Source organism: Pristiophorus japonicus, chromosome 8 (genome assembly GCF_044704955.1).
Source record: "Pristiophorus japonicus isolate sPriJap1 chromosome 8, sPriJap1.hap1, whole genome shotgun sequence".
NCBI lineage: Eukaryota > Metazoa > Chordata > Chondrichthyes > Pristiophoridae > Pristiophorus > Pristiophorus japonicus.
In genome coordinates this window covers 64,109,727-64,127,248 of record NC_091984.1, presented here as the reverse complement: position 1 = coordinate 64,127,248, position 17,522 = coordinate 64,109,727, and the positions used below count along the sequence as shown (strand labels likewise).

General features: G+C 44.1%; 1 protein-coding gene across 1 annotated transcript in view; it reads right to left on the bottom strand.

The window, feature by feature from the left end:
- LOC139268556 (nardilysin-like) overlaps positions 1-17,522 on the bottom strand; it is a 125,607-nt gene that overhangs the window by 80,738 nt on the left and 27,347 nt on the right. The window contains exon 10 of the mRNA XM_070886874.1: positions 16,506-16,575. Coding sequence (XP_070742975.1) covers positions 16,506-16,575 — 70 coding nt within the window. The remainder of the gene's footprint in view (positions 1-16,505; positions 16,576-17,522) is intronic.

Sequence of the window (17,522 nt, the reverse complement as noted above, 5' to 3'; positions counted from 1 at the left end):
GTAAATATGAAAACCAAAACTGTACGCAGTATTCCAGATGTGGCCTCACCAATACCCTGTATAACTGTCGTAAGACTTCCCTGCTTTTATACTCCATCCCCTTTGCAATAAAGGCCAAGAGTCCATTAGCCTTCCTGATCCTGCATACAGGTATGGTGTACCTGCATACCAACGTTTTGTGTTTCATGCACAAGTATCCCCAGGTCCCGCTGTACTGCAGCACTTTGCAATTTTTCTCCATTTAAATAACAACTTGCGCTTTGATTTTTTTTCTGCCGAAGTGCATGACCTCACTCTTTCCAACATTATACTCCATCTGCCAAATTTTTGCCCACTCACTTAGCCTGTCTATGTCCTTTTGCAGATTTTGTGTGTCCTTCTCACACATGGCTTTTCCTCCCATCTTCGTATTGTCAGCAAACTTGGCTATGCTACACTCGGTCCCTTCTTCCAAGTTGTTAATATAGATTGTAACTAGTTGGGGTCCCAGCGCTGATCCCTGCGGCACCCCACTAGTTACTGATTGCCAATCCGAGAATGAACCATTTATCCTGACTCTTTGTTCTCTGTTAGTTAGCCAATCCTCTTTCCATGCCAATATATTACCCCCAACCCCATGAACTTTTATCTTGTGCAGTAACCTTTTATGTGGCACCTTGTCAAATGCCTTCTGGAAGTCCAAATACACCACATCCACTGGTTCCCCTTTATCCACCCTGTTCATTACATCCTCAAAGAATTCCAGCAAATTTGTCAAACATGACTTCTCCTTCATGCTGACTCTGTCTGACCGAATTATGCTTTTCCAAATGTCCTGCTCTGCTTCTTTAATAATGGGCTCCAACATTTTCCCAACCACAGATATTAGGCTAACTGGTCTATAGTTTCCCGTTTTTTGTCTGCCTCATTTTTTAAATAGGGGGCGTTACATTTGCAGCTTTCCAATCTTCTGGGACCTCCCCAGAATCCAGGGAATTTTGGTAAATTACAACCAATGCATCCACAATCCCTGCCACTGCTTCTCTTAAGACCCTAGGATGCAAGCTATCAGGTCCAGGGGATTTATCTGCCTTTAGTCCCATTATCTTACTGAATATCACCTCCTTAGTGATTGTGATTGTGTTAGGTTCCTTCCCCCCCCATATCTATCCACTGTTGGGATATTGTTTGTGTCCTCTACCGTAAAAACTGATACAAAATATTTGTTCAGAGTTTCTGCCATCTCCATGTTCCCATTACTAATTCCTCGGTTTTGTCCTCTAAGGGACCAACATTTACTTTAGCCACTCTTTTCCTTTTTATATACCTATAGAAACTCTTGCTATTTGTTTTTATATTGCGTGCTATTTTACTGTCATAGTCTATCTTCCCTTCCTTAATTATTTTTTTTAGTCACTTTGCTGGCTTTGAAAAGCTTCCCAATCTTCTGTCCTCCCACTAGTCTTGGCCACTTTGTATGCCCTTGTTTTTAAATTGGGTACCGTCCTTTATTTCTTTAGTTAGCCACGGATGGCTATCTTTTCTTTTACACTCTTTTCTCCTCACTGGAATATATTTTTCTTGAGTTGCGAAATATCTCCTTAAATGTACACCACTGTTCATCAACCGTCCTACACTTTAATTGGGTACTAAATATTCCTGGATATAGGTTGTTCAGGAAAGATAGGGAAGGAAAGAAAGGAAGTGGTGTGGCAGTATTAATTAAGGAGAATGTTACAGTGTTGGAGAGAGGATGTCCTGAGGGGTCAAGGACAGAATCTATATGGCTAGTGTTAAGAAATAATAGATGTGTCATTACACAACTAGGCGTATTCTATAGGCCACCACTAGTGGGAAAAATCTGGAGGACAAATTTGCGGATAAATTAGAGAGATGCAAGAACTATAGAGTAATAATAATGGGTGATTCAACTATCCTAATATAGACTGGGATAGTAATAGTGTAAAGGGCAGAAAGGGGGAAGGATTTCTGAAGTGTGTTCAGAAGAACTTTCTTGCTCAGTAGGTTTCCGACCCAATGAGGAAGGAAGCATTGCTGGAACTGGTTTTGGGGAATGAGGTGGGTCAAGTGGAGCAAGCGTCAGTAGGGGAACATTTAGGGAACAGTGATCATAGTATCATAAGGTTTAGATTAGCTATGGAAAAGGACAGGGAGCTATCGAGAGTAAAAATACTTAATTGGAGGAATGCCAATTTCAGTGGGATGAGAATGGATCTGGTCCAGGTAAATTGGAATCAAAGATTGGCAGGCAAAACTGTAATGATAATAATAATATAGCACCTTTAACATAATAAAATGTCCTAAACGTTTCACAACAGAATTACAAGACAAAACAGAAAAATTTGACACCGAGCCACAAAAGAAGAAATTAAGGCAAATGACTAAAAGCTGGTTTAAAAAGGTAGGTTTTAAAGAGCGTCTTAAAGGAGGAAAGAGAGGTAGAGAGGCAGAGAGGTTTAGGGAGGGAGTTCCAGAGCTCAGGGCCCAGGCAACTGAAGGCACGGCCACCGATGGTTGAACAGTTATAATGAGAGATGTTCAAGAGGCCAGAATTTGAGGAGCACAGACATCTTGTGGGGTTGTGAGGCTGACAAAGATTACAGAGATAGGGAGGGGCAAGGCCATGGAGTGATTTGCAAACAAGGATGAGAATTTTGAAATCGAGGCGTTGCTTAACCGGGAACCAATGTCGGTCAGAAAGCACAGGGGTGATGGCTGAGCATAACGTGGTGCGAGTTAGTACCTGCTGAGTTTTGGATGACCTCAAGTTTTTGTAGTGTAGAATGTGGGAGGCCGGCCAGGAGCGAGTTGGAGTAGTCAAGTCTCGAGGTAACAAGGGCATGAATGAGGGTTTCAGCAGCAGTAGAGTTGAGGCGGGGCGGAGGCGGAAACAGATGGTTTTAGTTATGCCGCGGATATGTGGCTGGAAACTCATTTCAGGATCAAATAGGACACCTAGGTTGCGAACAGTCTTGTTCACCCTCAGATTGATGCTAGGGAGAAGGATGGAGTCAATGGTTAGGCAATGAGGTTTGTGGCGGGGATCAAAGTTAATGGCTTCAGTCTTCCCAATATTTAACTGGAGAAAATTTCTGCTCATCCAGTACTGGATGTCGAATAAGCAATCTGACAATTTAGATATCAAGCAGGGCTCGAGAGAAGTGGTGGAGAGGTAGAGCTGGGTGTCGTCAACGTACATGTGGAAACTGACGCCGTGTTTTCAGATGATATCTCCAAACTGTAGTGAAACAATGGGCTGCCTTTAAAGAAGAAATAATTTGGGTACAGTCGAGGTACATTTCCACTAGAGAGAAAGGTAGGGCAACTAAAGTCAGAGCTCCCTGGATGACAAAAGAGAGAGAGAGAAAGATGAAGCAGAAAAAGAGCGCGTATGACAGATGTCTGGTCGAGAATACATCTGAGAATCAGGCTAAATATAGGAAGTTCAGAGAAGTGAAAAAGTAAATAAGAGGGACAAAGAGTGGGTATGAGAATAGAATGGCAGCCAACATAAAAGGTAATCCAAAAGTCTTTTCTAGACATATAAATAGTAAAAGGGTAGTAAGAGGAGGGGTGGGACCAATTAGGAACCAAAAAAAGAGCTATGCATGGAGGCAGAGGGTATGGCTGAGATACTAAATGAGTACTTTGCATCTGTCTTCACCAAGGAAAAAGACGCTGCCATTGACATAGTGAAAGAGGAGGTAGAGGAGATACTGGATGGGATAAAAATTGATAAAGACGAGGTACCAGAAAGGTTGACCGTACTTAAAGTAAATAAGTCACCAGGACTAATGAAATGCATTCTAGGACATGAAGGAAGAAATTGCAGAAGTACTGGCCATAATCTTTCAATCCTCCTTAGAAACAGGGGTGGTACCAGAGGACTGGAGAATTGCAAATGTTACACCTTGTTCAAAAAAGGGTGTAAAGATAAACCCAGCAACTATAGGACGGTCAGTTTAACCTCAATAGTGGGGAAGCTTTTAGAAACAATAATCAGGGACAAAATTGTCACTTGGACAAGTGTGGATCATTTAAGAAAAGCCAGCACAGATTTGTGAAAGATAAATCATGTTTAACCAACTTGATTGAGTTTTTTGATGAAGTAACAGACAGGGTTGATGAGGACAATGCGGTTGACGCGGTGTACAATGATTTCCAAAAGTCGGTGACAAAGTGTCATAATAATAGGCTTGCAAGCAAAATTGAAGCCCATGGAATAAAAGGGCCAGTAGCAGCATGGATACAAAATTGGCTAAGTTACAGGAGTAAGAGTAGTGGTGAACAGTTGTTTTTCAGACTGGAGAAAGATTTTCAGTGTCCCCCAGGGGTAGGTTCTAGTACCACTGCTTTTCGTGATATATATTAATGACTTGGATGTGGGTCTACAGGGGACAATTTCCAAATTTGCAGATGACACAAAACTTGGAAGTATCGTGAACAGTGAGGAGAATAGTGACAGACTTCAAGGGGACATAGGCAGGTGGAATGGGTGGACACGTGGTAGATGAAAGTAAATGCAGAAAAATGCAAAGTGATACATTTTGGTAGAAATGAGAGGAAAGGAAATATAAACTAAAGGGTACAATCTTAAAGGGGTGCATGCACAGAGAGACCTAGAGGTATATGTGCGCAAATCTTTGAAGGTGCCAGGGTTAGGGTTGAGAAAGCAATTAAAAAATCTTACAGGATCCTGGGCTTCCTGAATAGAGGTATAGAGTACAAAAAAGCATGGAAATTATGAAGAACCTGTATAAAACACTGGTTCGGCCTCAACTGGATTATTGTGGCCAATTCTGGGCATCACACTTTAGGAAGGATGTGAAGGCCTTAGCGAGGGAGCAGAAGAGACTTACAAGAAATGATTCCAGGGATGAGGGACTTTGTGAATAGACTGGAGAAGCTGGGGCTGTTCTCCTTAGAGCAGAGAAGATTGAGAGGAGATTTGATAGAGGTGTTCAAAATCATGAGGGGTCTGGACAGAGCAGATAGAGAGAAACTGTCCCATTGGCAGAAGGGTCGAGAACCAGAGGAGACAGATTTAAGGTGATTGGTAAGAACCAAAGGCGACAAAAGAAAACACTTTTTTTTTTTAAAAACACACTGCTTGAAAGGGTGGTGGTGGCAAACTCAATCACAGCTTTCAAAAGGGAGTTGGATAAGTACACAAAAGAAAAAAATTGCCCGGCGACAGGGAAAGAGCAGGCTGAGTGGGACTAGCCGAGTTGCTCTTGCAGAGCCAGCACCGACTCAACAGGCCGAATGTCCTTCTTCCATGCTGCACCTACTCTTTGGCCCCAAGTTTCCACACGCAGCAAAACAGGTGCCCCTCTGAGCTGGGCGCCCGTTTTTCGCGCCGAAAACGGCGCCTGAAAAAAAACACGCTATTCTCGAGCGCTTTGCAGCTCGATGTCAGCTTGGCGCGGCGCCCAGGGGGCGGAGCCTACCACTCGCGCCGATTTTGTAAGTAGGAGGGGGCGGGTACCATTTAAATGAGTTTTTTTCGTGCCGGCAACCCTGCGCGTGCGCGTTGGAGCGTTCGCGCACGCGCAGTGTGAAGGAAACATTGGCACTCGGCCATTTTTGTAGTTCTTTGTAGCTGTTCAATTTTTAAAATTTTTTAATAAAACCACATTGCCCTTCCATGATCAGCACTAAGGCTTCTTGCAGCAGTGAGAAGGCTGCTGGAAGCCTCAGAAGTTGAGGCAGCCGTTTCCCGACGGGCCTGACCGACGGCAGGGGGGCCTCCCCCCCATTGCCGTCGGGAATGGCTGCCTCAACTTCTGAGGCTTCCTGCAGCCTTCTCACTGCCTCCCCCCCGCTGCCGTCGGTCGGGCCCTCACTGCCTCCTCCCCCCCCCCCCCCCCGCCGTCGGGAACGGCTGCCTCCTCCCTGCCTCCCCCCCGCTGCCGTCGGTCGGGCCCTCACTGCCTCCTCTCTCTCCCCCCCCCCCCCCCCCCTGCCGTCGGGAATGGCTGCCTCAACTTGTGAGGCTTCCTGCAGCCTTCTCCCTGCCTGAAGCACTTTCACACAGGTAGGAACATGGTTTATTTAATCTTTTCTTTGCTTATAAATTTTTTATTCAGGTTGGAATTATTTGTATAATATTTGTATAAGTATAACTAAGGATTTATTGTAGAATGTAATGACTTCCCTCCCCCCCCGCCTCCGTAACCTGCGCCTGATTTTTTAATGTGTAGACAAGGTTTTTTCAGGCCTACAAAAATCTTCACTTGCTCCATTCTAAGTTAGTTTGGAGTACATTTTCACTTTGAAAACTTTCAAATCAGGCGTCAGTGGCCGGACACGCCCCCTTTTGAAAAAAAATTCTGTTCAAAAGTGAAACTGTTCTACATGACTAGAACTGCAGAAAACTTAAATATGGAGAATTGCGATTTCTAAGATACTCCGTTCTCCACCAGTTGCTCCTAAAAATCAGGAGCAAATCATGTGGAAACTTAGGGCCTATAATTCTATGATTCATCTTTCTGTTGTACTGATTTTCAATTTTTGTGTGGTGGTGCTTGATTAAATTGTACTATAGCACTGTTAGTACTGGTCTTGACTTACTAGTACTTGCACAGTTTATAAAAGAGAAAAAAACATGACTTATTCAGTAATCCCAGGAAAAATGGCCCCTGGATCACTGCACGCGAACACACTCACACAAGCTGTAAGAAAACGTGAATTGTAAAAGACATAATGGTTTTGTAAAAGGTCATGGGTTTCTAGCTTGATAGCCAGGATAGGTGGATGATACAGAAGGATTCCAGGTCATAAAAAAGCAAAATACTGCGGGGATGCTGGAATCTGGAATAAAAACAGAAAATGCTGGAAATTTCAGCAGGTCAGGCAGCATCTGGGCAATGACCCGTCGTCAGAACGGGAGTGTGTTTGGAAAGAACACATTCTTAGCAAACATTGAAAGGGGAAGGAAGAACAAAGGGAAGGTCTGTGATAGGGTGGAAGACAGGAGAGATGAGAGAGAGAGAAAAGGGATGATGGGCCAAATTGAAATGTTAATGACAGGAGTTAGAAAAACATTAGTCAAGATAGGGTGTGATTGGTGGGATAATGACCAGCTGCCATTATAGACAAGGAGAAAAAAAAAGAAACAGGCTCGGGGGGGTGGGGGGGGGTGGGAAGGTAGCCAAAGATTGGCAGCGGTTACGCTCTGAAATTGTTGAACTCGATTTTGAGTCCAGAACGCTGTAAAGTGCCTAAACAAAAGATGAGGTGCTGTTCCTCGAGCTTGCGTTGAGTTTCGTTGGAGCAGTGTAGGAGACCAAGGACAGAGCGGTCAGAGTGGGAATGGAGCATAGAAGACAAGCGACCGGAAGCTCAGGGTCACACTTGTGAACTGAATGGAGGTGCTCCACAAAGCGATCATCCAATCTACGCTATCGTGAGCAGCGAATACAATATACTAAATTGAAAGTACAACAAGTAAATCGCTGTTTCACCTGGAAGGAGTATTTGGGGCCCTGGATAATGGGAAGGGAGGAGACAAAAGAACAGGTGTTGCATTTCCTGCTCTTGCACTGAAAGGTGCCATAGAAAGAGGAGGGGCGCTGGGGGTGACTGCGGAATGGACCAGGGTGTCGCAGTCCAGTCATATCAGATAAGAAGTAGCATAAAGAGCTCATTTACAAGGGCATAACACAGAAACAGGCCTTGATGTAGGCATGACTAGACCCAATAAGAGGTCGAGAGCAAGGAACCTTGTGATAAACAAACTGTCCAAGAGAAGGTAACCAGAGGTCCAAACAAGCGACAAGCAAAGGAATGATCTCATGGGACGGGAAAGGATTTTCATCTGAAAGTTGAGACAAAGAACTCGACATACCATCGGGCACCTTGGTTTAGGAAGAGACCTTACAGGTTAGATAGTCCTATTCATATTCTACCCCAGGCCTACCCCTAAAAAGAGAATGAAAGATATCTAAAGCGCTTTCAGCACAGACAGTGGAGGGAAGAGCTGTTCGCGCACCAGCATTCTGCCCAATCGGGATCGATACCAGCTGCATGCCACGGTCATATGTCTACTATGTCTATCCTGATTGAGTGTTGTATTTGATTATATTTGAAATATCGCTCCTTAATAAAATGATGTTTCACAAGTTGCATCCATCAATCCGTTTCACATTTACTGACTAGCTGTACCAAACTTCTCACAACTTTACAGCTCTTTAATACAGCCCCATACCTCAACACGGCACACAGTCAAGATGCAGCATACAAAGGAAAGCCTTGCACACTCACATCTTCCAAAGGCTTCAGGGTGCACACATGCAATCAGTAACCGCCTGCACTTTGGGAAATGGAACAATGCGGTAACATTAAGCACGCTCGTCTTGGTATTCAGTGAGAAAGAAGATAAAAGTGCTGGCTATGGTGACCAACACAGCGGCCACAATTTTGATCCGTACGGTACCAGATATTCCAGTGCTGGGAAAGCGTGAACCATGGGCAATTAAGGGACAACCCAAGGCGATGTGGTTGGCCGCTTGTATTTCCACTCCTATGCTGTGTTTGTTGCAAGAGCCCTTGCTACAGATGGCAAAGCTCTGGCCTGCAGAGCTGTTGTAACCCAAGATAGTTGTCCTGGGTTATTGCCAGGGACGTGCGCCAAGTTCTACAGAATGGACTGGGGCCTGATAATCTTCCTGGTAAGCCTCATTTCATTTTGTAGCACCTCAACCATGAAATACTGTATGTAAGGTGCTTTTAAAAAATTATGACAATTATTCCCCGCAAAATATAAATGAGAAATACGTTTAAAAAAAACACTATTACAAAAGGTGCTGTAAACACTACAAAAAAAATCCTTCCAAATGCTACATTTTCTTATTAATTCTTGGGATGTGGGCGTCGCCGGCAAGGCCAACATTTATTGCCCATCCCCAATTGCCCTCGAGAAGGTGATGGTGAGTCGCCTTCTTGAACCACTGCAAGTGCACAGGAGTACCCTGTGGTGAAGTACTGTTAGGGACTGAGTTCCAGCATCTTGAAGCAATGACGATGAAGGAACGGCAGGATGGTGTGTAACTAGGAGCAGAACTTGGATGGTGATGGTATTTCCATGCACCTGCTGCCCTTGTCCTTCTAGGTGATAGAGGTTGCGGGTTTGGGAGGTGCTGTCGAAGAAGCCTTAATGAGTTGCTGCAGTGCATCTTGTAGATGTTACAAACTGCAGTCACGGTGTGCATGTGGTGGAGGGAGTGAATGTTGAAGGTGGGGAATGGGGTGCCAATCAACGGGCTGCTTTGTCCTGGATGGTGTAGTGCTTTGAGAGCGTTGCTGGAGCTGCACTCATCCAGCTAAGTGCCTTGTAGATGTTGCAAAGGCTTTGGGGAGTCAGGAGGTGAGACATTTAGCGCAGAATACCCAGCCACAGTATGTGTGTGGCTGGTCCAGTTAGGTTTCTAGTCAATGGTGAGCCCCAGCATGTTGATGGGGGATTCAGCAATGGCAATGCCGTTGAATGTCATGGGGTGGTGGGTAAACTCTCTCTTGTTGGAGATAGTCATTGTCTGGCACTTGTGTGGCGCAAATGTTACTTGCCACTGATCAGCCCAAGCCTGAATGACATCCAAGTCTTGCTGCATGCAGGCATGGACTGCTCCATTATCTGAGGAGTTGCGAATGGAACTGCGCTGTCATCAGCGAACAGCTTCTGACCTGATGGAGGGGAGGTCATTGCTGAAGCAGCTGAAGATGGTTGGGCCGAGGACATTTCCTTGAGGAACTCCTGCAGCTGAGATGATTGACCTACAACCACCACAACCATCTTCCTTCGTGTTAGGTATGACTCTAGTCAGTGGAGAGCTTCTCCCCCCCCCCCCCCCAATTCCCATTGACTTCAATTTTGCTAGGGCTCCTTGATGCCACACTTGGTCAAATGCTGCCTTGATATCAATGGCAGTCACACTCACCTCACCTCTGAGATTCAGCTGTTTTTCCATGTTTAGAACAAGGCTGTAATGAGGTCTGGAGCAGAGTGGTTTTGGCGGAACCCAAACTGAGCATCGGTGAGCAGGTTATTGGTAAGTGCCGCTTGATAGCACTGTCGATGACACCTTCCATCACTTTACTGATGATTGAGAATAGACTGATGGGCGCTAATTGGCCTGGATTTGTCCTGCTTTTTGTGGACAGGACATACCTGGGCAGTTTTCCACATTGTTGGGTAGATGCCAGTATTGTAGCTATACTGAAACAGCTTGTCTAGAGGCGCGGCTAGTTCTGGAGCATAAGTCTTCAGCTCCGGGATGTTGTCGGGGTCCATAGCCTTTGCTGCATCCAGTGCGCTCAGTCGTTTCTTGATATCACATGGAGTGAATCGAATTGGCTGCAGACTGGCTTATGTGATGGTGGAGACCTCAGGAGGAGGCCAAGATGGATCATCCACTTGGCACTTCTGGATGAAGGTGATTGCAAATACAAAAGACAAGGCTGAAGCGCTCACGTGCTGGGCTCTGCCATCATCACTTTAAGATGATAGTTGAGAAGGACACACATATGATGAAAACTAGGGTAATAGATTGAAGAAAAGCTGATTGAGGAGCTGGGAATAGAACTTGAGAAAATAAAATGGGAAACAATATTGGCAAAAAATGATATAGAATATTTAAAATGGTGTTCAACAAATTAAACACTAATAAGACTCCATGGATGAATAAAGCCATAAGGGAGCAATTGACGTTAAGGAAAGAGGCATACATTAAATACATAGACAGCGGGGAGAGCGTGATAAGGGAGAATACGAAGAGATTAGGAGAGAAGTCAAAAAAACAATTAGGAAGGCAACGAAGAACTATGAAATTCAATTATCAAGGAACATCAAACAAAATAGTAAAATGCTTTACAAGCACATCAATAAAAAGAGTCAGGTTGGGTTGGGAATAGGGCTATTAAGGGATAGACAAGATAAAACCACAGGTAACGATAGAGAGATGGCAGAAATATTAAATCATTATTTTGCTTCAGTATTTACCAGGGTGATAGAACAGGTGGACGTGACATTGGATGATGAGATTAGTAATGAGATAAGTACATTTAAATAAAAAAAAAGAGGACATAAATTAAATAAACTAATCAAACTCAGAGGGGTTACAACCCCTGGTCCGGATGGATTGCATCCACACATTTTAAAAGAATCTAAGGAAGAGCTAGCAGAGGCATTACTGCAAATATTGAATAATTTGTTCGAAAAATGTGTAGAGCCAGAGGACTGGCGGATAGCTAACGTAATACCTATATTTAAGGGGGATAGAACATGTCCAGGGAATTATACTGCAGTCAGCTTAACATCGGTGGTAGGAAAAATAATGGAATTCCTACTAAAAGGAGAAAATAGAACATTGAGAAACCAAAAATATAATAATGAATTGTCAGTATGCTTGACCAACCTCACTGAATTTTTTGACGAGGTAACAGAGTAGACAATGGTAATGCAGTGGATGTAATTTATCTAGATTTTCAAAAGGCCTTCAATAAGGGACCCCATAATAGATTGATGAACAAGGTCAGAGAATGCAGAGTCATGGGCCAAGTAGCAGAATGGATAGTTAGCTGCTTTCAAGACAGAAAGCAGAGAGTGGGGGTAAAAGGTAGCTATTCAGTGGCAGAAGGTGGGGTAGTGGTGTTCCACAAGGATCAGTGCTGAGACCACTGTTGTTCACAATTTATATTAACAATTTAGACTTTGGAATCAAAAACACAAATTTCTAAATTTGCAGATGACACCAAATTGGGAGCAAGTCAATATAGTGGAGGACTGCAACAAATTACAGGTGGACATTAATAAATTTGCAGAATGGACATATAATTGGAAAATTAAGTTCAACACAGATCAATGTGAATTATTACATATTGGTAGGAAGAATAGGGAGGTCATTACTTGGAGGGTGCGAGTCTAGGCGGAATAGAGGAACAAAGGTGTACAAATACATAAATCACAAAGTTGCGACACAGGTTAAGCAAGGCCATAAAAAAGCAAACCAAGCACTAGGGTTTATTTCTAGAGGTATAGGGCTGAATTTTCTTTATGTTGCTGCCTCTGTTCGTGCCCCAGAAAGGGGGGGGCGGTAATGGTGACGGAAGTGTTCTCTGGGTAGGCGGCCAGTTTCCAGTGCCCCGCCAGCAAATTTGTTGCCAGTTTTGCGGATGCGCAGAGCAGCCCGAATGCTGCCGTGCAATGATACTGGTTTCGACTGCGCGTTGAAATTTGTTATGCGCTGACCCAATAGCGCCCCATAGTGGGACCGCCTGGGAAACCAGACAGTCAGAGCTGTCCCAGCGACGGTAATTGATGGAATTGGTGAATGAGGCAAGTTTGATTGTTTTGTTTTGTTTTATTTTTTGCGATTTAGCTTATTATGGGGTGTTTAAGGTATTGGGAATGTTTGCTGTGTTTTTAGTGGAGATTTTTTTTTGCCACATAAGCTTCTGTTCGGGTGCTCAGAGGCCGGCTCTTTAGCAACAGATTTTCAGTTGGTCAACTGGCCTGGTGTCCTAAAAGAAATATGCAAGGCCTCCCTTAGCGTTCCGCTCCACGCTCAGGGCCCAGCTTATGAATTTTGCTGACTGAGGCATAAACCTTTCTCGGGCGCTATAATTACCACCCAGTCTTGATTAATGCCCCGAAATGACCTCAACCGAAAATCCAGCCCATAGAATTGAAAAGTAGGGAAGTTATGCTAAACCTGTATTGAACCTTGGTTAGACCACAATTAGAGTACTGCGTACTGTTCTGGTCGCCATATCATAAAAAGGATATAGAGGCACTGGTGAGGGTGCAGAGAAGATTTACAAAGATGATATCAGAAATGCGAGGGTATACATATCAGGAAACGATGAAAAGGCCGGGTCTCTTTTCTCTTGATAGAAGGCGGCTGAGGAGTGACCTAATGGAGGTCTTTAAAATTATGAAAGATTTTGATAGAGTGGATAGAGAGAAAATGTTTACACTTGTGGGAGGAGCATAACTAGAGTCCAACAATACAAGATAGTTACCAAGAATTCCAATAGGGAACTCAGAAGTACATTCTTTACCAAAGAGTGGTGAGAATGTGGAACTCACTACCACAAGGAATGGTTGAAGTGAATAGTATAGATGCATTTAAAAGGAAGCTAGTCAAGCATATGAGGGAGAAGGAAATAGAGGGTTATGCTGATAGATTTAGATGAGGAAAGACGGGAGGAGGCTCGACTGGAGCATAAACACCGGCATGGACTGGTTGAGCCAAATGGCCTGTTCTATGTCGTATATCCTATGTAATTGAGGATGGGGATATTCATGGAGCCTCCTCTTCTCCTTAGTTGTTTAATTGCCCACCACCATTAACGACCGGATGTGGCAGGTCTCCAGAGCTTTGATCAGATCCATTAGTTGTGGGATGGCTTAGTTCGGTCTATCACATGCAGCTTTCTCTGTTTAGCATTCATGTGGTCCTGTGTTGTAGCTTCCCCAGGTTGGCAGCTCATTTTTAGGTTATGCCTCGTACTGCTCCTGGCATACTCTTCAGCACTCCTCTTGCTTGATGGTAATGGTAGAGTGAGGGATATGTCATGCCATGAGGTTACAGATTGTGGTGGAATACAATTCTGCTGCTGCTGATGGCCCAGAGTGCCTCATGGATGCCCAGTTTTGAGCTGCTAGATCTGCTCTGAATCAATCCCATTTAGCACGGTGGTAGTGCCCCATAACACGAAGGAGGGTGATGTGTGTGAAAACAGGACTTCATCTCCACAACGACTGTGCAGTGGTCATTTCTACCAATACGGTCATGGACAGATGAATCTGCGACAGGTAGATTGGTGAAGACGAGGTCAAGTAAGTTTTCCCCTCATGTTGGCTCTCTCACCACCTACCACAAGCCCAGTCTGGCAGATATGTCGTTCAGGACTCGATCAGCTCAGTCAGTCATGGTGCTACCAAGCCACGCTTGGTGATGGATATGGAAGTCCCCCACCAGAGTACATTCTGTGCCCTTGCTGCCCTCAGTGCTTCTTCCAAGTGGTATTCAACATGGAGAAATATTGATTCATCAGCTGAGGGAGAGCAGTAAGTGGTAATTAGCAGGAGGTTTCCTTGCCCATGCTTGACCTGAAGTCATGAAACATAATGGGGTCCAAAGTCAATGTTGACGACTCCTAGGGCCACTCCCTCCAGACTGTATATCACTGTGCCACCACCTCTGGTGGGTCTGTCCTGCCGGTGGGACAAGACATACCCAGGGATGGTGATGGAAGGGTCCGGGACATTGGTTGAAAGGTATGATTCTGTGAATATGACTAAGTCAAGCTGTTGATCAACTAGTTTGTGGGACAGCTCTCCCAATTTTGGCACAAGTCCCCAGATGTTAGTGAGGAGAACTTTTCAGGGTCATCTGGGCTGGGTGCGCCGTTGTCGTGTCCGAAGCTTGTGCCGAAGTCAATGCCAGGTGGCAAGTCTGGTTTTATTCTTTTTATTGTTTTCCATAGCGGTTTCGTAATGGTACAACTGAATGGCTTGGTAGGCCAGTCAGAGGCCATTAAGAGTCAGCCACATTGCTGTGGGTCTGGAGTCACACATAGGCCAGACCAGGTAAGGACAGCAGATTTCCTTCCCTAAAGGACATTAAGGGTTTCTGCATCCATATATCTTCATTAACTCCCATCCCAATGGTTAGACACATTAAAAAAGCAAACCCAGCATAAACAATACTTGAATTGTGCTGGATGCGCATTTAAATTATGTTTGCATTAAATCTAGATCCGTAATGAGGCTGGTGTAGGAAATGACTACAAGCACATGTGCTCACTAAGATCAGAAGAGCACAGAACTATAGGCCAAAAAGAATCTGCCAGAAGGCCTGCTCCCAACAATCCTAATGCACAAGTTGCACACCTGCTCTCCTGATGCACATGACAACAAAATCAGCCCTTTTACTCCCTGCCCTCTCTGGTACTGCTCAAGAGTGACAGATCAGGAAACTGTGTGCGCATATACATCGATTTCTGTCAGCTCGCCAAACAGCAGTAAAATCAACCAATATCGTAGGGTACTCCCCATTTGCACCACTACACAAAAAGAGCCGATAGTATTCTGCATGATCAGTATAACAGGAGCATTTAAATAGAAAAGTATCTTTGCAATAAATATGCACTTTACGGCATAAAAACACCAGGTTCTGCCCATTGACTATGAATAAATAGCAATGCTAGCTCACCATGCTTAGAAGCCAAGCATATTGTGGAGATAAATGAAAACCCATAACATAGCCCAAAATAATAAAGACAACTGCGAGCTAAAGTCCAACGCCTAGAAATTTGGATGTGGCTATTTTTGGGCGCCTTATCTGCACAGTGTTAACAGCCCACACTCAAATGGGGAGGTCCGAAGAGCCCAGGATTTTGGGACACATAATGTAGATGGCGTGCAGTACAAGTCCACACAGGTTCGTGCTCCAATTTCCAGATAAGTGATTGGGCTGGATCGCGGGGGTCTGGAGGAGGAACAGATGGGCCTCAGAGTCCGTGATCGGGGTTTGGTGGGGGATCGGGTAGGAAGATTGCAGACCTCGGGAACACTGTTTGGAGTGGGGCGGGGGGCGTCAGGAGTGCTGTTGGGGATCGGGTAAGAAGATCTAAGTCCTTGGGAGCAACAGTCCCTGAAACATTTTTTGGCTACACGGGCCATTCAAAATACCGCACGGTTTTTATATTAAAAAGCCGGCAAGCCAGCTGCGCTGGTTCCGTGGAGCGCTGCACAGCTAAAAGGGAACATTGCTCAGGAGCACTGTTGTGGGATTGGGTTTGCTGTCAGGGATCGTAGACTTCGGAGTACTGTTGTGGGGGGAAGGGCGCAGATGGCTGGGAGGCCGGAGTTGGGAGTGAGGTCAAAGATCTCAGGACCAGGAGTGGCAGTGATTATGGCAAGTACTTACCTTTTTTAAAAACTTAATGGTGTTTAGCGTTGGTTTTCCTGGAGGCAATCAGCACTTGCTGCCTGAAGGCAAACCAAAGTTGCAGCAGGGACCAGAAGCAGGTGTTAGCACCTTGTTTGCATATGCAATGCCTGCATCAGACGTGGGTAAAGGACGCCTCTTGTTTGCCCTTTACCAAGTTAGCGACCAGCGCAATTCACGGCAGATGTATACACGTATTAGACAGCATTTTGGTCCCCAAATGGCAGCCATAGCGCCCAACCAACAGCACTACTGATCCCAATTTCACGCCCCAACAGTCTTATTGCAAAGATGCTGCAATGAACAGAGAGCTTTACAAAGAAAATAAGATGCCAGTAAATTAAAAAGGATAAAGAAATAAAAGCAGAACATGCTTGAAATGCACAGATCAGTTTGCATCAGTAAAGAGAAAAGACAAGTTATGACATTTCAGATGGATACAAGTCATCAGAAGGGTGTAAGTAAATCTTTGCACAATATTCCCATTGTTTTATATACCTTTCAAAAATATAAATATCTTGCTCATACACAGTAACCTAAAATTTTTACCTGTAATATTGTTTCTGAGGTGGAAGTGCCCAAGTTATATTCAAAGAATGAACTTTCTTCACAGGGACAACTGCAAGGTAAATGGTTTCAACATTTTATTTAAAAAATCTTTAACATGCAGGTTTACACAGATCCATTATAGTTGCATCAAATTTGATATACTTAAAAATTATGGTGCATTTGCTTGTGTGATTGACAACTATTTTACTACATTAATTTTAAATATTGAAATGTTTGTATGTGAAAGCAGCACATATTTGAAGCCATTTAATTTAAATATGCTTTGAATGCAGATGCAGTGATCGTGTTCGTGATCGTCAGAGATCAGATATAGATAATCTGAAAAAAGGCATCCAGACTTAATTAAGCTTTTTTTACCCAAATGTGACTATTCATGTGACTTTGGTTCATTTGTTCAAAATGTTACAAAAACATAAGTATATAGAAGATTTTCAATTGGCATTCAACGGATGAGGATTTTATTCCCTTTACTTAGCCCAGTGTTACAATTGAGAAACAATGGGCCCAAGTTTCCACATGATTCGCGCCTGATTTTTAGGAGCAACTGGTGGAGAACGGACTATCTTAGAAATCGCAATTCTCCACATTTTTTTTTCTGCAGTTCTAGCCAGGTAGAACAGTTCTACTTTGGAACAGAATTTTTTTCTTCAAAAGGGGGCGTGTCCGGCCACTGACGCCTGATTTGAAAGTTTCCACAGTGAAAACGTACTCCAAACTAAAGTAGAATGGAGCCAGTGAAGATTTTTGTAGAACTGAAAAAACCTGTTCTACACATTAAAAAATCAGGCGCAGGTTACAAATTAGGCGCCCAGAACGAGGGGGGGGGAAGGAACTCATTAAATTCTACAATAAATCCTTATTTATACTTCTACAAATAAATCGAACCTGAATAAACATTTATAAGCCAAGAAAAGATTAAATAAACCATCTTCCAACCTGTGTGAAAGTGCTTCAGCCAGGGAGAATTCTGCAGCCGTTCGTGCCGCTGAGCGGGAG